General features: G+C 39.5%; 1 protein-coding gene across 1 annotated transcript in view; it reads left to right on the top strand.

Annotated features, from left to right (window-relative positions):
• MTUS2 (microtubule associated tumor suppressor candidate 2) overlaps positions 1–23,292 on the top strand; it is a 655,860-nt gene that overhangs the window by 439,204 nt on the left and 193,364 nt on the right. The window contains exon 6 of the mRNA XM_011946935.1: positions 12,394–12,555. Within this exon, the coding sequence (XP_011802325.1) occupies positions 12,394–12,555 (162 nt within the window). The remainder of the gene's footprint in view (positions 1–12,393; positions 12,556–23,292) is intronic.

The following is a 23,292-nucleotide window of genomic DNA, read 5'->3' as shown; positions in this document are numbered from 1 at the left end:
TGGATACAAAGCTGCTAATTTGTCTTAAGCCATCATTGCTCTTCCTAAAAGGCAACTGAGATTGGAGGGATTGAGAACGTAAATCAGAGACAGCTTTATTGGTTTTATATTCCTCAAGTGTCAAAAAAATACAGTAAAACTTTAAAAAATAGATAGAGAAATCATGAAAAGAAATAACAAAGGTAAGAAAATGATGTGAAGCCAGAGTTAACATCAGCACATCCAAAATGAATACTACACCACAAAGATAATATTTAACAACTGTTAAATGACACTTATTAAAAGGACAAAAGATAACGCATGTTGGTGAAAATGTGGAGAAATAGGAACCTTTGTATACTGTCAGTGAGAGCATAAAATGGTGCAGCCATTATGGAAAACAGTTCACTGGTTCCTTGAAAAATTTGTACTAGAACTACCATATGATCCAGCAATTCCAATTCTGGGTACATACTCAAAAGCATTGAAATCCGGGTCTCGAAGAGATACTTACACTCTCACGTTCATTGTGGCACTATTCACAATAGCCAAGATGTAGAAACGAACATCAACAGATGAATGGATTGTTTTTAATGTGGTATCTACATAAAATGGAATACCATAGGGCCTTTGAAAAAGAAGAAAAATCTGCCATTTTTGACAACATAGATGAATTTTGAGGACGTTATGCTAAGTGAAATAAGCCAGTCACAGAAGCACAGATACTGTGTACTGTGTGGTCTCAACTATATGAGGTATCTAAAAAGGCCAAACTCATAGAAGCAGAGAGTGGAATGGTGGCTGCAAGGGGCTGCAGGAAGGGGAGGTGGGGGTGCTGCCATTCATTGGGTATAAAGTTCCATGTATGCAGCATGAATACATTCTAGAGAGCTGCTGTACAGGTTTATGCCTAGAGTTAACAAAGCAGGATTGCATACTTACCATTTAAGGGGGCAGATCTGTTATTAAGTGCTTTTACCACCGTTGTAAAAATGCATACCACAGGGACCTGCTAGAGACAGCCTCATCAAAGAGCAAAAAACCATGTGTTGCAAGATTCATGGTGCCCTTGAGATAAAGCACCCCTCTCAGGAGGAGTCTGGCCCCAAAGGGAGGTCTCAGGTGCGGTGGACAGCATCCTCTGCCTCATGCCTGTCACAAAACACGGAGCAAGCTTCTAGCACTACTTCTGAGAGCCAAGCAAGTCAGAGCCAAGCAAGGTTCAGTGATGGCAAATCCCTAAGGGCTAAGCAGTTCAGCAGAGAGAAACTCTCTGGGAAAAGGGATGGAGGTGGAGAGGTACAAATTGGAACTCCCCCTCTTTGAGGTCTCCCCCTGGCGTTCTCTGAGTTTCTAGTTCTCTGATGTTTCAGCTCTCCCTATGGGGAGGAACAGTGTGGACAGGCACGTGGGGCTGGTACCATGCCCTGAGCGTGAGCACACGCTGCCTGTGTGTACAGAAGCCGATGCGGCTGGCCCTGGGAGCTCTCAGCATCACAAGGCCCTTTCTGTCAAGCAGCTGCTGCTCCTTATCCTGCGTCTGGTGGCATCTGATTGCTGTTGAAGCTGGCACGGCCCTCTGACAGGCACACAGCCACCTGAGCAGATGGCAGGCAAGCGAGCCGCATCAGGGAGCTGTGGCACGCTCTCAGGGCAAGCCCGGGGATCTTCCTTGTTACCTGTCACCATCAGAGAGCATCTTCTCTGTCCCTTGTAAATGTTACTGACTTTACCCAACCAAGTTTGTAAACTGAAGAGTTTCGGAGGCATTCTGCTATTGAAAGTAAAGTTAGAAATTTAAAGTTAAAGATACCCTCTTCTTTATTTCAAATTCTCCTGGGGCCTGTAACCTTAAGCATCCTTCTAGTCTGTGCCTTTAAAAATAGGACTGGAAATAAATCTTTGAAATGCATTGTGGCTTCCTGATCTCCTAGTAAAGGATTCCTCTTTTCTCGGTTTCTGCCAGCATCTACCGTTGGCAACTTGTATTTTCTGTCCTTGCAACAGCCTAACTTGTACTTTCTGTCCCTGCAATAGCTTCGGAGTGAAGGTTGATAAGTGAGAGGTTACGAGAGGAGTCTGCTACTAGCTTCCTCCATCTGTCTTTCTTCCTGAATTTTCCATTTTTTCTCCCGAATTTTACTTTTCAATCAAACCAGACTCCTTGCCAATTATGCACTTCCCTAATGCTGGGTCTTTACTCGTGCCATCCCTTCTCCTTCACAGTTTTTCCCTGTCTTTACAGATCCAAGTCCCACCTGACTGTCAAAACCCACCTTGAGTGTCTCTGCGAGTACCTGCCCATATCCCCTTGGGCTGGGCTCTTCTTGTTCTTTCTTGGTACTGTTAAGATATGCTCACTTTCTTCCTGTTTATTGGAGCTTGTGTTTCTGTCTTATTCCTTTGCTGGACCAAGCAGCTCATGTGTTCGTCAGTGATTTGCCAAGTGTGGGTTTATAACAATAACATCAGCCAGCATTTGTTTGATGCTGACTGTATCTTGCCTGAATTTCTGCAAACGGACACAGTCATATGAAATATGAACTTCTGGGGATTATAGACCAGACCCGTCATCTCCTTATCCCTGAGATTTAGCACAGTGCCTGAGACATCAAGGGTGACCAATCGATGTTTCATGGATAGACGATATAAGGATTTATATAAGCACCAAAGCTTGCTGTGAGGGTTTATTGTGCTTAAGCCATCTTTTAAAACTTTCCCCTCACTCTTAGTCTTAATGCTTCCTCTTTGAAAGAGATCCAGAATTTGAAACTTTTCATATCTAACTTTTTCTCTGTGGAATCTCAACTTTTCTTAGTCAAATATTTCATTCTGAAGAAGAAATAAATAGCTTTGCTGCAATGACAAGATCTCAGGTTTACTTTAGGCCTTTAATGTGAGAAAAAAAAATATACACTTTGGTTAAAATATGCAGAATGGGGAAGTAAAACATTCAGTTGATACTTTAATAATTAAGCTAAATATTATCACCAAGTGATAAATGCTGCGAAGTCAGTGAAATATGCATCGGTTAGCTAATCATGCAGCCAGAGCATTATACAATTTGATTGCCTAGGATTGTTTAAAAAAAAAGTCAGTGAGGAGAGTAATTTAATGATTAATATTGATATTCAAAGTCAGTGAAACTTGTTTCTTAGAGTTTGGCTATGATGCCATCTTCTTCTGAATGGCTGTTTTGGTTTTTCTTCTATAGCCTTCCTCTTCCTTAAGAACCTCATTTTGGTCTGGTTAGTGTTTATACCCTGTTGCCATTATTTCTTTGGAGAGTTTAGGCTGAGTTATTGGTATTCCCAATAAATGAAGTAGTGAAAAGTGCACCGAATACGGATCGGAAATCCTAAATTCTCACTTGAACTTCAGTCACAATCAACTATCCTTTTGAGGCGGTTGAGTAGGAATCACTCATTACTTTGTAGGGGGATATCAAGTGACCTATGAATCTACCTTCCTCCTCCCAGTCCCAAAAACTTTGCAAGAGACTTTTCTTCCCTTAGCACAGGCTTCTCTGGCCTGAATTTGCATGTGTCTTCCTTTTTCAGCAGCTGTCTTCGTCTTCTTTGTGCTGCTATAACAAAATACCATAGACTGGGTAATTAATACAGAATAGAAACTTACTTTCTCACAGTTCTGGAGACTGTGAAGTCCAGGATCAAGGGACTGGCAAGTTTCATTGTCTAGTGAGGGCTGCACCCTCCAAGGGGAAGAACTTTGTGTCCTCATATGGCAAGAATTAACGTGGAAGCAGGGAGGAAGGGCCAGGTGCCAAATACTATGTGAAGCCTCTCTGAGAAGGGCCTTAATCCCATTCATGAGGGAAAAGCCCTCATAGCCCAATCATCTTTAAGCCCCCATCTCTTAATACTATCACATTGGCAACATCTGAATGTCGGAGGAGACACATTCAAACCGTAACAGTAACGTAGGACCAGAGCAGACTTACGCCTCATTCTGCAGGAGTGTAAGAGAAAAGTGAAGGGGTTTAAGGAGGAACTGAGTATCACCCTCCTTACCCAGGAGCTTGGACATTTTGCTTTAATGAATGGGATGCAATAGTAGGTTTGAAGAATGCTTTTTTTAGTGTTATGTAAGAATATACTATCAGAAGACAGAAGAACCCTGTGACAGGTTGGTTGGAATTCACTGTAGTCACAATTCAGGGGTAGGGGACAGAGAACAGGAATAAAAACGTCACCAGAAAAGAGCACTAGGAGTCTCTCAGAGGAGAGGTGAAGAGCTGAATCACAATTTAAGGAACTTGTTACAGCCAGGGGATCTAGAGAAAAAATCCTTTGAGACTTTTTTTTTTTTTGAGACATAATTCAAGTACCATAAAATTTACCTCTTTAAAGTATATGATTTAGTGGTTTTCAGTATATTCACAAGATTATACAATACCATCCCTATTTAATTCCAGAACATAATTAATCACCCCAGAAGGAAACCCTCTATCAAGTAGCAGTCATTCCATTTCCCTCCAACTCCTGAAAGCCACTGATCAACTTTCTGTCTCTCTGTCTATTCTGGACATTTCATAGAAATGTAATTACATAATATCTGTCCTTTTGTGAATGTTTTCAGGATTCATGCATGTTATATGGCATGTATCATCACTTCATTTCTTCTTATGGCTGAATAATGTTCCATGGTCTGGATATACCATATTTAGTGTATTCATTCATCAGTTGATGGGGAGCCATTTGGGTAGTTTTCACTTTTTGACTTGTGAATAATGTTGCTGTGAACATTCACGTACAAGCTCTTATGTGAACATATGTTTTCAGTTTTCTTGGGCATATACTTAGGAGCAGAACTGCTAAATCACATGGTAACTGTGTGGGGTTTTTTTTTTTGTTTGTTTGTTTTGGAAATGGAGTCTCGCTCTGTCACCCAGGTTGGAGTGCAGTGGCGTGGTCTCGGCTCACTGCCAGCTCCTCCTCCCAAGTTCACGCCATTCTCCTGCTTCAGCCTTCTGGGTAGCTGAGACTACGGGTGCCTGCCACCAAGCCTGGCTAATACTTTGTATTTTTAGTAGAGATGGGTTTTCACTGTGTTAGTCAAGATGGTCTCGATCTCCTGACCTTGCGATCCACCCGCCTCTACCTCCCAAAGTGCTGAGATTACAGGTGTGAGCCACTGTGCCCAGCCAACTCTATGTTTAACATATTGAGAAACTACCAACCTCTTTTCCAAAGCAACTGCACCATTTTATACTCCCACAGCAATGTATGAAGATTCCAGTTTCTTCACATCCCTATCAACACTTTTTATTGTCTGTATTTTAATTATAGCTATTCTACTGGGTTTGAAGTGGTATCTCATTGTGGTTTTGATCTGCATTTCCCTAATGACAGGTGCACACCTTTTCATGTACTTATTTCCCATTTTATAGATCTTCTTTGGAGAAATGTCTATTCACATCCCTTTCTCATTTTTAATTGGGTTATTTGGCTTTTTATTGAATTTATAGAAATTCTTTTTGTTTTTGAGACGGGGTCTCACTTTACCACCCAGGCTGGAGTGCAGTGGCGTGATCACAACTCACTGCACCCTTAACCTCCTGGGCTCCAGAGATCCTCCAACTCCAAGTAGCTGGGACTATAGTTGTTTACCACTATGCCCCAGCTAATTTTTTTATATTTTTTGTAGAGACAGGGTCTCACTATGTTGCCCAGGCTAGTCTCAAACTCTGGCCTCAAGCAATCCTTTGCCTTGGACTCCCAAAGTGCTACGATTACAGGTGTGAGCCATCATGCTCAGCCTATAAAAATTCTTTATATATTTTGTAAACTAGACCCTTATCAAATATGACTTGCAAATATTTTCCCCAATTCTGTGAATTCTTTTGACTTTTTAAATAGTGTCCTCTGAAGCACAAATTTTTTATTTGATTGCAGTCCATTCACTTCTTAAGTTTTTTTGTTTTATAGATTTAGAAACTTTTTTAATATTTTTATTTTTAATTTTTGTGGATACATAGTATGTGTATTTATGGATTACATGAGCTATTTTGATACAGGCATGCAATGCATAATAATCAAATCAGGTAAATGGGGTATCCATTACCTCGGACATTTATTCTTTGTGTTGTAAACAATACAGTTATACTCTTTTAGTTATTTTTAAATGTATAGTCACCCTGTTATCCTAGTAAATACTAGATCTTATTTATTCTATTTTTTGTACCCATTAACCATCCCTACTACCTCTGCTTCCACCCACCACTACCCTTCCAGCTTCTAATAACCATCCTTCTACTCTTATCTGTGTGTGTTCAGTTGTTTTAATTTTTAGCTCCCATAGATAAGTGAGAACATGGGAAATTTGTCTTTCTGTGTCTGGCTTACTTCACTTAATATAATGACCTCCAGCTTCATCTCTGTTATTGCAAATGACAGGGCCCCCCATTCTTTTTTATGGCTGAATAGTTCTCCATTGTATAGATGTACCACATGTTCTTTATCCCTTCACCTACTGATCAGCACTTAGGTTGCTTCCAAATTTTGGCAGTTGTGAGTAGTGCTGCAACAAGCATGGGATGCAGAGATCTCTTCAATACACTGATTTCTTTTCTTTTGGGTATGTACTTAGGAGTGGGATATGTGTCTTCTTCTCAACTTGTTAGAGCTTTAGATGTCACATTCTAAGAAACCATTGCTTAATCCAAGATCATTCATATTTACACCTATGTTTTCTCCTAAGAGTTGTATATTTTTAGCTCTTACATTTAGATCTAAGATCTATTTTGAATCAGGTTTTGCTAATTTAAAACAAATTATGGTGTGAGGTAGGAGTTCAAGTCCATGAGATTTTGATGGATGCAATTGATCAGCTCAGGGTGTCTACACACTGTGAGGAATGAACTGTAGGAACTATCCCTGGAGGGAGAATAAGAAGATCGCCGTCCCCACGGATTTGATGCTGAAAGAGCATGTTTGTCTTAAGAGTTTAATGAGAAAATTATAGAGAGATTTGGTTTATGTATTGAACTGGACCCAGCTGGATTCTGTAATCATATGGAATATATAACCTTGCAATTTTTCAGTAATATATATATATATACCTTTTATTTTACTCTAATGAAGGAGATCTTGCCTTCCAAATGGTAAGTTGATGATGTGATGATTCAGAGATGTACAGAAGATGATCTCTGTTCAGCAGTGAAGCAAGAGGCTGTAGTCCTTTAGTTCCTATAAGCAGTGGAATACCTTCATCCTTTGGGGAAAACAGTATAATGGAAGCAGAGGGTCCCACTGGCATGGGTACAGGAAGGGAATTAAGGAGAATGAGCTGGCCACCAATCAGCTCAATATTTAAGAATAGTATAGGGGGCTGGGCACAGTGGCTCATGCCTGTAATCCCAGCACTTTGGGAGGCCGAGGCGGGTGGATCACCTGAGGTCAGGAGTTCAAGACCAGCCTGGCCAACATGGTGAAACCCCATCTCTACTAAAAATACAAAAATTAGCCAGGCCATGGTGGTGGGTGCCTGTAGTCCCAGCTACTCGGGAGGTTGAGGCAGGAAAATCACTGGAACCCAGGAGGCAGAGGTTGCAGTGAGCCAAGACTGTGCCACTGCACTCCAGCCTGGTGAACAGAGGGAGACTCCGTCTCAAAATAAATAAATAAATAAATAAATAAGAAAAAAAAAGAATAGTATAAGGAAATTCTTTCAATGACGTATGATTGTTTACTGGAAATACCTTTTCTGTCTACTTCATACCCTTTAACTGCCAGTTATTAACCTCTGTTCTCTGTGGTCTCTTACATTTCTGCATGTCTTCTAAACAGAGCCCACCCACTAACTTCTGACAACCCCACCCACTGACTACAGCATTGCCTCAGTCCAAAATATCCTCATAAATGTTGATCCCCAGTGGAGGAGTGCTGCCCCTCTTTGGAGCCACTTGTTTTGATGTTTATTTTTTCGTGATACTAAGCCTTCTTTGTATCTCTATCATGTGACATGGTCCTAGGGTATAATTATTACTCAGCGTGTTTGCTGATTTTATGTCTGTGCTTGCTCTTCTTTCAATTAAGTTGCAGTTGGGAAAAGAAGACTTAATTGTGTCCATTGAAAATGTTAACATTTTTCATGGAACTTAACAAGCTGATTCTGGAACTTATATGCAAAACTAAAGGGCCAAAGATGGTTAAGACAGTTTTTAAAGTAAAAGTTCAAGGTTGTGATATTTGTCTTACACAGGTTTAGTATACCAGGACTGATCTTACATTGTAGTGAATAAATGCGGTATAGTATTGGCATGGTGATAGACAAATAGACCGATGAAGTGGAATAGAGAACTCAGAAATAGAGCCTCACGTGGCATACAGTGAATATTTGTTCATCACACCACTTCCTTTTCCCCTGGATATAAACTAAACTACATTTCCCAGCCTCCCTTGCTGGCTCTTGTGACTAAGTTCCAGCCAGTAGACTGAAAGCAGAAGTGATACATGCCACTTCCAGGCATGGCCCATGAAACCTTCCTGTGAACAGTTCATTTTCCTCTGTCTACCAGCTGAATGTTAAGTTCTCAGGAGATCCAGAGTAGGGCAAAAGCTCAAGATGAAGAGAGCTTTGATCCCTGAATTCTCCCAAGGAGAGCACGCAAGGCAGCAGGCCGTCCAGAGCACCTGCAAAAGATGATTCATGATCACAAATTAAACTTTTGCTATGTTAAGTACTGAAATTGTGGGATTGTTTGTGGGTCTGCCCCAGTAAATCATGTTTGGATGGAAACTTGGCATATAACAGCTGGCTCGGCAGATAATGCAAGGAAGTTAGACTATTTAATATAAAGGCCTGGGACAGCGGGCTGCTGTGTAGAAAATAACACCAACAAATTCAGTCTCTTCCCCATGTACCATTCTAGGTGGATTGATGTTGTAAATGTGAAAATAGAACTTTAAAACTTTTCAAACAGCACATAGAAGAGCATCTTTATGATTTCAGGAGAGAGATTGAAAGTCTAAGACAGGCAAAGTACAAATCAGAAGGGAAAGACTGATGAAAATCAATTGCATTAAAATGAGAAAGTTCTGAATAAAGGCACCATAAGTGTGAAGACAAGCCAAAGACTGGGAGAGTATTTGATATATATCACTATCCAATATACTGATACCCAATATAGAATCCAATAAAGATTGTGTCCAGACTACTTAAAGAAGTAAGGCTAACCACCTCAATTATGGGCAAAAGTTATGAATGGGCATCCTACGGAAGGGAAAAACTTCAGTAGCCAGTAACTATGTGAAAAAAATCTCGAATCTCGCCACCTGTCAGAAACGTCTAAATTAAAACCAGTTAATAAAATTAAACCAGTTGCCAAAATTAAAATCCAGTGATGCTACACTTACTACCTCTGGTTAATGTGAATTGTAACAAGCAATTTGGAAAGCAATTTTGAATATCCAGGAAACTTGAGCAAATTTCCCTATATCCCAGCAGTTTTTCACTGTCAATGGAATTGATGATGTTTAATACTTCCTAAGCTTGATGGTCAATAGTGTTATTATCCTCACCTTTTTCTACGTCTGAAATTGTTTATCATCCGTTTTTAAGACAATCATATTCTCTTCTCTTTAGTCTTTCATCCTTCAGGTATTATCAGATTTACCTCAATCCTTTTCTTTCTTCTCACGTCGAGCAGCCCATCTGATATTAATCGTGGAATACTTTTCAAGTGGTTTTCCCGTGAAAAACTGATTTGTTGTAATGACTTTGCCCTAGAACTTAAAATTAGTATGTACATTAATAACTAACACATAGAGCATACTAGGTATCAGATACTAAGTATTTTTTCATATCAACTCTTACATTAACTTTAAAAAAAATGCCCTACCATTAGCTCCTTTAATTCTGACAACAGCTCTGTGAGGTGGATTATCATTATCCCCGCTTATGAATGAAGAAACTGTGATGCAAGAGAGGCGATAGGTAGAGGAGGTGGTATTCAAACCCTAGCCATCTCGCTCCCAGATCTGCACCACAAACCACCTTTGCTGGTGTTTCTGCTGCACTGTGGTCAAGCGGAAGGGTAGGTAGATTTCCTGGGTTGTTCAGGCTGGAGTCGGTTCAGATTCATTGGGAATGAAAAGACTGAATTAGCCACACGAACCATTTCCACTGGCTGAATTCTCCAGAACATTTTTCTGGCTCACACAAGCAGTTTATTTCCAGTTGTTTTCTTCCTCTTACCAGGCAGTGGTTTAATGTTGTCAGCATTATTGTGAAGTACATGGAGCATTTATAGAATTCAACAGCCATTTCCAAATTCAGAGTACTTTTCCTTTACTGAATAATGCATCTTTAATTACCAGCCAACTTAAGCCGGTTTTCAAAGAGTGGAACTGTTTATTGCCAGCTGTCTCCCACAGTAATAGATAAGAATTGTGTTTTATATTATTTTATGTTTTGGTAATTCAAGCCCTCCCTCAGAGGGAAATATATAGTTCCCTGATACTTGTACTTCAAACAGATGAATTACTTCCCAGCCTGGAGAGCAGCCAAATCTCTAAATTGACATGTTCACAGAATAATAAATTTCATGTAAGAGAATGATGCCAGATGCAAGAGGATTTGATACAAGTGCATTTGAACTCTACAGATGATACAAAATATTTCTCTTCTTAAGAAATTTTCATAAATTGTTAAATAAAAGACTCTGTGTTAGAGGTTTTGTGCTCAATTCAGCTTCTGCTACACATTTCAGTGAACAGATTATTCTGGCAGTATGTCAGCAGGAGGCTAGACATTAGATAATTACTCGTGAAGTATTTCTAATGGTTGAGCCATGCCCCGTGTGAAATATCATTCAACCCCTGAGAGATTCCCTGAGTTCTAGCACTGGATGGGTGCATCCACTGGATAATTCAGAAGCTGAGGCTCACTGTTTTTGCAAGTTCATGGTGTTGCTTTTCCTGGCTAGGTTTGCATCAAACACACTTTTTATCTGCATTATTTTTTATCTGACACCCAAGATACAATGCAGATCCTTTCAGTGGAGTTTGCATTTGTTTTCTTTGCGTAGGTCAAATACATTCTCTTAGTCCTATGCAGAACTATTTTAAAAACCTTGCACAACACCTTAAAAGAACTATAGGGCATAGGTCTTGTTTTAAGAAATAGTACATTCTTTGATTTCTTCCTAAATATGCTTTTCTTTAGAAACAACAGAAATGTCCACAATTTTAAACAGAATTTCGGGTGTTAAGAGGGAGAAAAGCAACAATCTCTTACTCTAAATGGTTGAATAAAATGCCTGGATGTTATGAACACTAAAGCCATTTTAATAATGTTATCATTTTTATGCAGGCCTTATCTAAACAAAATGTTTAGACTAACCTTTGAAAAGGATAAAAACAAAAATTTAATCCTTTGCTAAAATGTCATATACTTCTTCCACCTGTCATGGCTTATTTTTCATGGTAGATGATAATATTCCTACCACTGGACTGTTTTATTCCAAACAAGCGGTCATCTCTGTGCATTCAGCCTCTCTAAATTAATAGATTAGCCTCACAGGTGTACTCAGAAGTATATTAGAAAGACTTACCCATGTCATTGTCTTTAAGAGATTGAAAATATATTAACCACAAGGTTTAGAAAGATATAGAAGAAAAGTTTAAGCCAAACAACTCTGCATATTTAAATTTGACACAAACACAGTCCCAGTATGCCATATCCTCGGAGTCTCAGAGCAGTGGATGATAAAGAGGCTCTTTCTAAATTGACTGGTAGACTGCAATTATCAATAAATGTCTTCTACCTTGGAAGTACTAGGCTCTAATTCAGGGTCCTCCCAGTTTGGTGAGGCCTCAGCTTTTCAAACAGAAAGCTTGCTTGAGTTTCAGAGAGATTCTCTGTCCCCATTCTCCCTACCCGTCTACCTTCATCCCGAGCCTCCTCTTCTGGGGGTCAGACGAGTGGGGTTTCAGGGAGCTTTGAATAAAATTCCTGGGCTCATGGTACCGTGTATATTCCTCTTGTCACTTCTCCTGCGTCACTCACGCTGTGTTTCAAAAATGAAAGGCTGTTCATTCTCTGAGTTATCAAGTAAGTGTTTATTATATACATATACATTTACACATAAGCAAACTCTGTGTGTGTGTGTGCGTTTATGTGTGTCTGTGTGTGTGCATGCGTGCAGGCTGCTCGTTTTCGTGGAGCCCCTTTTGGTGCACAGGATTTGTGTGACAGATATTTATGCAGTGACTAACGGGAGTTCTTCTCCACATAGGGTTCCAGAAAAATACTATTCAAGGTCACTCACTAAGAATCAGGTCAAGTTCTAAAGCAGATGACGGCAGTAGGATTGGTTGGCAAATGCAAATGGTGAGGGCTCCATCCATTTTTCATGAAGTTATAATTAACGCGCTGTCTGCCTCCCCACAGGTGCAACCTTTGGGAATGAAGAACAGCCAGTTCTGAAGGCATCTCTGCCTTCTAAGGACACACCCAAGGGGGCCGGCCGGGTGGCCCCTCCAGCGTCCTCCAGTGTGGCAGCACCCCGCAGGAGTTTACTTCCAGCGCCAAAATCCACTTCCACACCCGCTGGTAAGACTTTGTGCCTTGGAGAGGCTCCCTGGTGGAGTGCCCTTTCTGCATTAATAAAAAGTCTTTTGAAAGCCCCTGTGTACATCAGCTATTTAGAAGGGATGATTGATGAAATGATAGTTCGTAATACCACTGCTCTTAAGGCACTTTCATGTATTCATGTTTAAATTCTCATAACTGCCTCTCACTCTTCCCATGACTGGTAACCCTTTGAATCACACAGTTTCCGTTTCAGAAAACAAGAACCAACTATTTTAAGCAAACTGGCATTTGGCTCAGGGAAGCGGGTGCTCACAATATCATTGCAAGGACTGTGGGAGCAAGCTCCAGGCTGCGCCTCCAGAAATGAGCCCCACAGCCCCGGAGAGAAGTGCTGTCTCTGCAACAGTCCGGGAGCTCCATGCCTCTGCTGGCTCTAGGCTCACATCTCCAAAGCTAGGATCCAGGGATGGATCCATGGCTCCCATGGTAGGGTTGGCTCTAGACTGGACTGCAGGGTTCAGTCCAGCAAAACTGATCCCCGTGCCCCACCTGTGCATACGCACAAAGCTAGTGACTGGACCTGCAGAATTCAGCTGATTCAAAGGTGTAACTAGCACAGGTGCTTGTCAGCAGAAAGTGCCCAGGCAGCACCAGGGTGGCCCCTGCTGTGCTTCTCCTCCCATCCCTCCCACAAGTGCATCTCTTTGCCTGCAAGGATGTTTGTGTATCTTGTTCCTAGCTTTTCTTTTTCTGCACTATAGAAGGCACATTTCTCAGGATGATAGAATGAACGTTGAGCCCTAATTCCCCATAGATGGCTCATCCATATCAGTGTTTATCCCTCCATATTTTTCCTATGCTTGTATCAAGGGATCATCATATCAATGTATATACATATGTAAACATATGAGTTTTATAGGTATTTTTAAATGAGACTGCATTATATCAGTTTTTCTACATGTTGCTTTCCTTACGCAGTGTAGGTCACAGAAATACCCTTGGCCATGGTAGGGCTCATTCTTTTCCATGGCAGCATGCTGTGGATATGCCATGATGTATTCAGTGATTCCTTCACTAGTTGGCATTCATTTTGCAACCAGTATTTGCTACAACAAACAATGCTGCAATAAACAGCCTTGAGTGGGTGGCATTGTTTCTGTGGGATCAGTTCCCTGGAGTGGTATTGCTTTGTTCGATGCATTAATAGATATGGATAGATTGCCTTTCAGAGAGGCTCCACCCATATCCCTGCTGGGAAGAGGTCTAGAATTGTGGTCCGCTTGATGGGAGTAAAGTGTTATAGCAAAGTTACTTCACTTTGCATCTCCCTGGCCACTAGAGTAACTGGAACCTCTTGCTCTAGCAGCACCTTGCAGTTCCCTTTGTTAGGACTTAAATTGGCTCATTTAGTTTTTGTTCTTCCTCGGGGGGAGGTGACCGTGTCTGTTTTAACACAGCATCCTCCTTGCCTGCCACAGTGACTGGCTCACAGCAGGTGTTCAACATCTATGTGTTAATTATTGAATCAACAAATGAACGAATGGATATCACATGGCATTTGAATCTTGCAGCTACAATTTGTTAACAGGTTGGCCTTGGTTTAATTATAAAATAATTAGACAGCCCTACGGTAAGTTAAAACTCTGTGGTTGAATCAACCCCATAGCCCAGTGTTTCTCAAGCTTTAGTGTATCCGTGTCACCTGCAGGGCTGGTAAAAACACAGATTACTGGGCCCTATCCCCAGGGTTATTGGTTCACTAGGTTTGGTTTGGGGCTTGAGAATTTGCATTTCTAACAAATTCCCAGGCGGTGCCCGTAGACTAGGAATTACACTTTGTGAGCCACTTGTAGAAAAATGGGTTAGGAATTTGAATAGAAAAAGATAGGCAAAGGGCTCTTAGCCATATGAAGGGATAATAATCGGCCTCACTGATAAGAAAACGCAAAGTGAAACTACACTAGATTCCAACACCCTACCAGTTATACTGGCAAAAATCCACAAGTTTGACAACATATTTTATTTGTGAGGCTGCAAGCAAACAGGCATTCTCATACGTTTTTGGTGAGAATACAAAATGGTACAACTAGGAAGAGGAGTTTGGCAGTATCTAACAAAATCATACGTGCATTTATTCTTTGACATAATAGTCTCACCCCGAGCAGTCTTTCCCAAAGGTAGACTGACAAGAATACAGTGCATGGAGCGATTCATTGCAGCACTCTTTGAAGTAGAAAAAGACTGAAAACAACTCAGAAACCTGCATTCACTAGTGCAGAGGCAAACCCTGTTCCAATAAAGAATTTACCTGTGGTTCCACATACCTCCAATAGAGATGCCTGTACAATTCCAAAGTTAGGGGAGAAAAAGTGCAAAGTGAAAAGCCCCTGTAATACTTTCGGCGCCTTTCTCTAAGTGATTATTTTTCCTTCCTTTGTCCAGAAACCCATAAATATTTACTTACCGGTTAAAAGGTAGCTCATGTTCCCTTTAAGTTGGGAGTTCCCTGAAAACAGGCTGCATCTTGCTTTCCCTTCCTGTAAGTGCCTCTGCTAGGAACATCTCTGACACCCATTCCCTCCCATACAACCTGTTCCCTCTTCCTGTCCTTACTCTGGTGACACCTGTCTCTCCTTCAGGTCTTGACCTAAATGTTGCCTGTTCAGGGCTCTTCCCCTTGTAGCTCTGCTCACGAGTTTAGTTGTCTAATGATGTCTGAGATTGGCTAATGTCTCTCTGCCCCATATGTGCAGTCGTGGCTGTTGTACTCATCCCCAAATCCTTAGCACAAATGTATATAAAGGCATAAAACTTTGTATACATTTTTGCATCATTGACTCAGCGGGGAGGTACCAGGGTTTGCCCAGCACAAAGCAGGCTCTCCACAAACACCTGCCGAATGAATGAAAGTTGCGATTCCCCTAGTGACTTGAGAGCACTTGCCACAATGAGTACTCAGAAAGTCCCTGTGTCTTGTGGCACATGGCCACATAATGAAGCAACAAGACAAACCAGATATTTAAGATAAGTGAGAGACGTGCCCTTTGCCTTTCTGTTAGTATGGGCTCCAGCAGGTACCCCGAGAACCTGCCGGTTCCTAGTCTCTTGTGGAACTGTTCGGAGAAGGTTTCTTCTTAGACACTGATAGCAAATCACAGAGCCTGCCTGGTGGAGGCAGCTCACAGCCACCCCCAGCACACCTCTCTCCTAGTTTCCTCTCTCCACTGTTGTTAACCCTGTGGTCTCCTCCTCCAGGGCCCACAGTGAGGGACAGCCCCAGCCACTGGAGAGCCAGTGAGACACACCGTGGACAGTTCCTGAGTCTTGGCCCAAATCTGCCGAGAAACTAATTTCAATGGTGTCTTAAGCCTCCGTTTTTTATTTTCAAAAGGCGTAAAACTTTGTATACATTTTTGCATCATTGACTCAGCGGGGAGGTACTAGGATGTTTTAGAACAAAGATTTGTTTGCACAGCAAAGAACCCCGTGCCAACCACTGGGCAGACCCTCAGCTGTGGCTCCCTGGTAACATCGCAGGTGTCCAGCAACCGCTGGTGGCTCTGCCTTTCCCAGCCTTTGAGCTGAGCTCACAGGTGACCACCTGCATCAGCCTCGGTCCTGCTGACCTCATGAGATGGTTGAGGTCGTAGGGCTCACTGGTTTAGAATATGTCTTGTCCTTCTTTTTTCATTATCAGGAGACTAAGATCCATGAGGAAGAGGCCTTCATTTTGTTTCCCAGCTCAGATGGGAGGCCACACACATTGCCTAAAAACCCAGAGAAAATGGAATTGAGTTGTCAAGGCAGGACGTAGTTGGGAAAACAAAGCAGAAGCTCATTTTAAATGTGACCAGGACTTTCTCTTCTCAGTTTCATCCAACTCTAACATCTAAGGCCTCCTTGCATTTCAAAATCATTGCTGCTAAAAGGTAAATTTTATTCCAGGATTTTAGCTTTGCATGTATCCCATTGGTTTTAAATAAAGTCCAGTTTTCAAAATGAGATCCAGTTTTCACATTGCCGTGTTCTGTTATCAAGCTAATTAAAAAGCTGAAGGTAGGCATGCAGATTGTAGTTAAATCCCAAATAACTGGATTTCTTGGGACTGCGAGATGTTTGAGTTATTTTAATTACTGAGATAACACAAACTCTTGTTGTTTTAACCCTTGTTGGCAACATTTCTCAGCTGTGATACTTTGCTTCCTTCCCTTGGTGGCTCTAAGCTGATGATGGCTGAGCTCTTGCATGTCAGCATCACCTGCTCAATTAACGTCACCCGCTGCTGTCCACTCAACGTGTACCTACAATAGAACATACCCTGGAAGTACTTGGGCTGTTTCCTTTAACCTAGATTTCTGATGTGAGTTTTTGGTGAGTGATTCTTTTCTGGTTCAGTCATTGAACAAACACATGAGTGCTTGCTTTAAGGCACAAGTGACTTGGATTCAAAGATAATTAGAACAGCCTTTGTCCACTTTTTGATGGGGTTGTTTTTTTCTTGTAAATTTGTTTGAGTTCTTTGTAGGTTCTGGATATTAGCCCTTTGTCAGATGAGTAGATTGCAAAAGTTTTCTCCCATTCTGTAGGTTGCCTGTTCACTCGGACGGTAGTTTCTTTTGCTGTGCAGAAGCTCTTTAGTTTAATTAGATCCCGTTTGTCAATTTTGGCTTTTGTTGCCATTGCTTTTGGCGTTTTAGTCATGAAGTCCTTGCCCATGCCTATGTCCTGAATGCTATTGCTTAGGTTTTCTTCTAGGGTTTTTATGGTTTTAGGTCTAACATTTAAGTCTCTAATCCATCTTGAATTAATTTTTGTATAAGGAGTAAGGAAGGGATTCAGTTTCATTTATACAACCAACAGACACATGAAAAAATGCTCGTCATCACTGGCCATCAGAGAAATGCAAATCAAAACCACAATGAGATACCATCTCACACCAGTTAGAGTGGCAATCATTAAAAAGTCAGGAAACAACAGGTGCTGGAGAGGTTGTGGAGAAATAGAAACACTTTTACACTGTTGGTGGGACTGTAAACTAGTTCAACCATTGTGGAAAACAGTGTGGCGATTCCTCAAGGATCTAGACCTAGAAATACCGTGTGACCCAGCCATTCCATTACTGGGTATATACCCAAAGGATAGTAAATCATGCTACTATAAAGACACATGCACATGTACGTTTATTGCGGCACTATTCACAATAGCAAAGACTTGGAACCAACCCAAATGACTATCAGTGACAGACTGGATTAAGAAAATGTGGCACATATATACCATGGAATACTATGCAGCCATAAAAAAGGATGAGTTCGTGTCCTTTGTAGGGACATGGATGCAGCTGGAAACCATCATTCTCAGCAAACTATTGCAAGAACAGAAAACCAAACACCGTATGTTCTCACTCATAGGTGGGAATTGAACAATGAGATCACTTGGACACAGGAAGGGGGACATCACACACCAAGGCCTGTTGTGGGGTGCAGGGAGGAGGGAGGGATAGCATTAGGAGATATACACAATGTAAATGGTGAGTTAATGGGTGCAGCACACCAACATGGCACATATATACATATGTAACAAGCCTGCACATTGTGCACATGTACCCTAGAACATAAAGTCTAATTAAAAAACAAAACAAAAAAAACAGCCTTCACCCTTGAGGGACTTGTAAGTAAGTAAACGGATTTGTAACCTAGTAGTTAGAGTGAGAGTAAGAGGCCTATAATCTTATTATCTGGACTCCAGTTAATTCTAGAAGATCAGGAGTTCACAGTACGATGGATTAAGAAAAGAATGACCTGAAAAAAGTTTAATTTAAATATAATAAGTTTTATTGATGATTAATTACTTTGTATTTATTATTGTTTAATCATTTTCTAATTTATTTGTCATTTACTCATTTTTTCATTTTGGAAAAGATCCAGTATAGTTTGCAGTTAAGGGCACAGGATTATAGAGATAAAACTCCGAGTAACAGAAGAGAGAAAAGCATGACAAAACTAGGCTTGGCGCTTCTTGGCTAAAGGTAAAAGAAGAAACATACTCAAGGAAAAAAAGAACCTGCCACTGCATCAGGAGAGAGAAACTTATTTCCTAGCACAAATGTTAAAGACTTTAGTTCTGTAAAGTTTAAAAGTTGTATTGAACAACATAATTGACAATTCTTTAATTATGTGTCTTAGTTGTTTTCTGACAATGATATAATTAGAAAGTTTAAAATTTGGGGATAGGGAAAGCCTTTTGTAGTATGACATAAAACCTAGAAACATTTTTAAATGACAAAATTGCATACAATTACATAAAAATTTAAAACTTTGTACAATGAAAGACATCATAGAGTTGAGAAAGATGATAAACTGATAGAAAATGCTGCAACGAAGTGTTAATATACATGCAATTTAAACAACCCCTGAAAATCATAAGCGAAAAACAACTTAATTTGGAAAATAGGTAAAGGTATGAATGTATATCTTACACACTATAAATACAAAGTGGTCAATGGCTATAAACATATGAAAAGATATTCAAATTTACTAATAACTAAACACGTTCCCTTTTTAAAAGGAGATACAGTCTTTTTAATACTGGATTATAAACCTTTAAAAACATTTATTACATCCAGGGTTAGTAAGAATGTGGTACACAGTCTTGTAGTGTTAGTGGGAATATAAATTGGTACATTATTTTGAGAACAATTGGCCAATAACTATGAAAATTTAAATTTATATGACAAGTAAGGCAGTATTTCTACTTCTAGGACCCTCTCAAAAAATCCTTGTTCAAGCAACAATGATACATGTGCAGGAACTTTCTATGCAGCATTGGTTATAATGCTAAAAAAGTTGGAAACAATCTAAATATCTGTCAATATGGAAATATATAAACAAGTTATGATATAGCCATTTAATAAATGCTTATGTAGTTACTAAAAAATGAGATAGATCTACATGAATTACATGGAAAGATGTCCATAAGATGTCATTAAAGGTAGAAAGCTATAGAACATAATCTCATTTTTGTAAAACTGATATAAAATAAATCATTTTATGTATGCCTTTTTGTAAATTTATAGAAAAAGTTGGAAAATATCATTTAAATAGTCAAGAGCTGTTATCAATGGAGGTTCAATTGGAGTTCAGTTGGAGGAAAAGTTGTAATGAGGAAAAAGAACTTTCATTTTTAAATTTTGTTTTTATTGTCAGGATTTTTCCAGACATATTTCAATTTTTGCTATAAAATATGTAAAGATAATTGAATAAAAAGGATAATAATTTGTTCTAAGAAAAGAACATGAAAGGTGCAGAAAAAAATGAAACAAAAATATCTCAAAGCCTCACAGTTTATCATGAGATACTAATAACATGTATCGGTATATTTCCTTCCAGTCTTTTCTCTATATGGGTATGATTTTTTTCATACCTCAATTATTCTTTATGTATAGTTCTGTATACTGCTTTTACAGTTAACGTTATATCCTAATAATTTTCCAGTATCATGATAAATATGTGAAAAGATTCTTTTTAATGATGTTATAATAACTGCATATTGATTAACCATAATTTGTAGAACTGCTTGTCTCCTGTTCATTTAGGTTGCTTTCAGTGTTTCACTATCATGAAACAATGAAGCACAATGAATTTAATAAATTTATTTTGCAAAATCATATTTTGTTAGGGGTTTTCAAGACTATTCTCAGGCTTGATGATTTCCCTAGAAGGGCTCATAGGACTTAGAAGTTGCTATATTTATGATTATTATGTATTTCAGTGAAAGGATACAGAGTAAAATCACCAAAGGGAAAAAGCTCATGGGGCAAAGTTCAAATGAAACCAGGCATAAGTTTCCAAAAGTCCTCTCTCAGTGGAATCACACAAAATATACTTCATGTTTCCAGCAATGATGTGTGAAAACATGAACAGATTTTGCCGTTGAAAGAAAAACATCTGAGCCTGGCTGTCCAGGGTTTTTCTTATGGATCAGTCACACATACACACAGCACCTTTTCTATGTGTAAACTAGGCAAATTGATGCAGTATGGCTCAGGACCTTGGGCATGCAAAATGCTTTTGTGAGTTAGAACGTTTAAGAGCCCAGCTCTCAGGAGCTGACCAGTGGCCAGTCATGAAACAGACCCTTCTTGGAAATGTGCAAGGTTTAAGCAATTCAAGCCTACTTAGTTATTCCTTTCCAACACAATGAGGCACAAGTTTCCCATATGTTCTTAGGATACATTCTGAAAAGTGGAAATGGTGAGTCATATGAAGTATGTCTTTGCAAATAACAGAAATATTTTGACTGGTTGTTTCTTTTTTATTTTTTTTTTACTTTTATTATTTTTAATTCATACATAATTTTATGTATGTATAGGGAACAGTGTGATATTTTGATACATTATACAGTGTAATAATCAAATCAGAGTAGTGTATTAATCACCCCAAGTATGTATCATTTCTATGTGTTGGGAACATTCAAAATCCAATCTTCTCGTTATTTGAGAATATCCAGAAATTGTTGTTAATTACAGTCATCTTGTAGTGCCATAGAACACTAAAACTTACTCCTCCTATCTGGATGTACCTTTGTATCCATTAACCAACTTCTTCCTATACTCCCCTACCCCTACCCTTCCCCACCTCTAGTGACCACTATTCTACTCTCTCCTTCTATGAGATCAATTTTTTTAGCTTCCACATATTAATGAGAACATTTAGTATTTATCTTTGTGTGCTTGGCTTATTTCACATAAAATAATGTCCTACAACCTCATCCATGTTGCTGTAAGTAACCAAATATTGTTCTTTTTTATGGCTACGTAGTATTCCATGTTGTATATATACCTGTGTTAGTCCATTTTCACACTGCTATGAAGAAATACCCAAGCCTGGGTAATTTATAAAGAAAAAGAGGTTTGTTTCATGGACTGACAGTTGCACATGGCTGGGGAGGCCTCACAATCATGGTGGAAGGTGAAGGAGGAGCAAAGGCATGTCTTACATGGCAGCAGGCAAGGGAGTGTGTGCAGGGGAACAATATTTTTATAAAACCATCAGATCTCATGAGACTTATTCACTATCATGAGAACAGCACAGGAAAAACTTGTCACCATGATTCAGTTACCTCCCACAGGGTCCCTCCCATAACATGTGGGGATTATGGGAGCTACAATTCCAGATGAGATTTGGGTGGGGACACAGCCAAGCGATATCATTACCACATTTGCCTTATCTGCTAAATGAACACTTAAGCTGATTTTGTATCTTGGCTGTTGTGACAAGTGCTGCTGCCATAAACTTGGAAGTGCAGATATCTCTTGAACATACTGATTTCCTTTCCTTTGGATATACACCAAGCAATAGGATAGCTGGATCATATGTTAGTTCTATTTTTAAGTTTTTGTTTGTTTGTTTGTTTTTTTGTGAGACAGAATCTCAGTCTGTCACCCAGGCTGGGGTGCAGTGGTGCAATTATGGCTCACTGCAGCCTGGACCTCCCTGGGCTCTGGTGATCCTCCCACCTCAGCTGCCTGAGTGGTTGGAATTACAGACTCACAACCACCATGCTTGGCTAATTTAGAAAAAAAATCTATAGAGATGGGGTCTTGCTACATTGTCCAGGCTGGTCTTGAACGCCTAGGCTCAAGCAATCCTCCCACCTTGACCTCCTAAAGTGGTATTAGCCACAATCCCCAGCCTATTTTTAGGTTTTTGAGAACCTTCCATACTGTTTTCCATAATGGCTATATTAATTTCCATGCCCACCAACATTGTGTAAAAGTTCCTCATTCTCTATGTTCTCACCAACATTTGTTACTTTTTGTCTTTTGGATGATGACCATTTTAACTGGGCTGAGATGATCTCAATGTGGTTTGATTTGCATTTCCCCTGATGATTAGTGATGATAAACATTTTTTATATACCTGGTGGCCATTTGTATATCTTTTCTGAGGGTTGTCTATTCAGCTCATTTGTTCATTTATTCATTGAATTATTTTGATTGTTACTGTTGAGTTGTTTAAGTTCTTTTTATATCCTGGATATTAATCTCTTGTTGGATGAATCATTTGCAGTGTTTTTCTCCCATTCTGTAGGTTGTATCTTCAGCCTGTTGATTGTCTCATTTACTGTGCAGAAACTTTTTAGTTTCATGTAATTCTGTTTATATATTTTCGCTTTTGTAGCCTGTGCTTTTGAGGTATTCTCCATAAAATCTTTGCCCAGACCAATGTCCTTAAGTATTTCTCCTATTTTTTTCTTCTAGTATTTTCATAGTTTCAAGTTTTACATCAAAGTCTTTAATATATTTTGAGTTGATGTTTGTGTATGGTGATGGGGTCTAGTTTCATTTTTCTGCATATGGATGTACAGTTTCTTAATATCATTTAATGAAGAGACTTGCATTTTACCTAACGAATATCCTTGGCATCTTTGTCTTACATGTAATATTCTGTTGACAATTGAAAGAATGCATAAGTATTTTAGATACCAGGCATATAAATAACAAAAATATTTTATGAAAGTCATTTCTTATTTCTTTTCCTTTTTAAAAAAGATATGTTTGTTAAGAATTCTATATGCATCATGCAGTATTATCAGGGTTTTTTTTATTGTTTGACTTGTATTTCTTTTTTTTTATTATACTTTATGTTCTAGGGTACATGTGCACAACGTACAGGTTTGTTACATATGTATACATGTGCCATGTTGGTGTGCTGCACCCATTAACTCATCATTTACATTAGGTATATCTCCTAATGC

The sequence above is a fragment of the Colobus angolensis genome, unplaced genomic scaffold (assembly GCF_000951035.1).
Source record: "Colobus angolensis palliatus isolate OR3802 unplaced genomic scaffold, Cang.pa_1.0 Scaffold255, whole genome shotgun sequence".
In the NCBI taxonomy this organism is placed as follows: domain Eukaryota; kingdom Metazoa; phylum Chordata; class Mammalia; order Primates; family Cercopithecidae; genus Colobus; species Colobus angolensis.
This window is presented reverse-complemented; position numbering and strand designations above follow the sequence as displayed.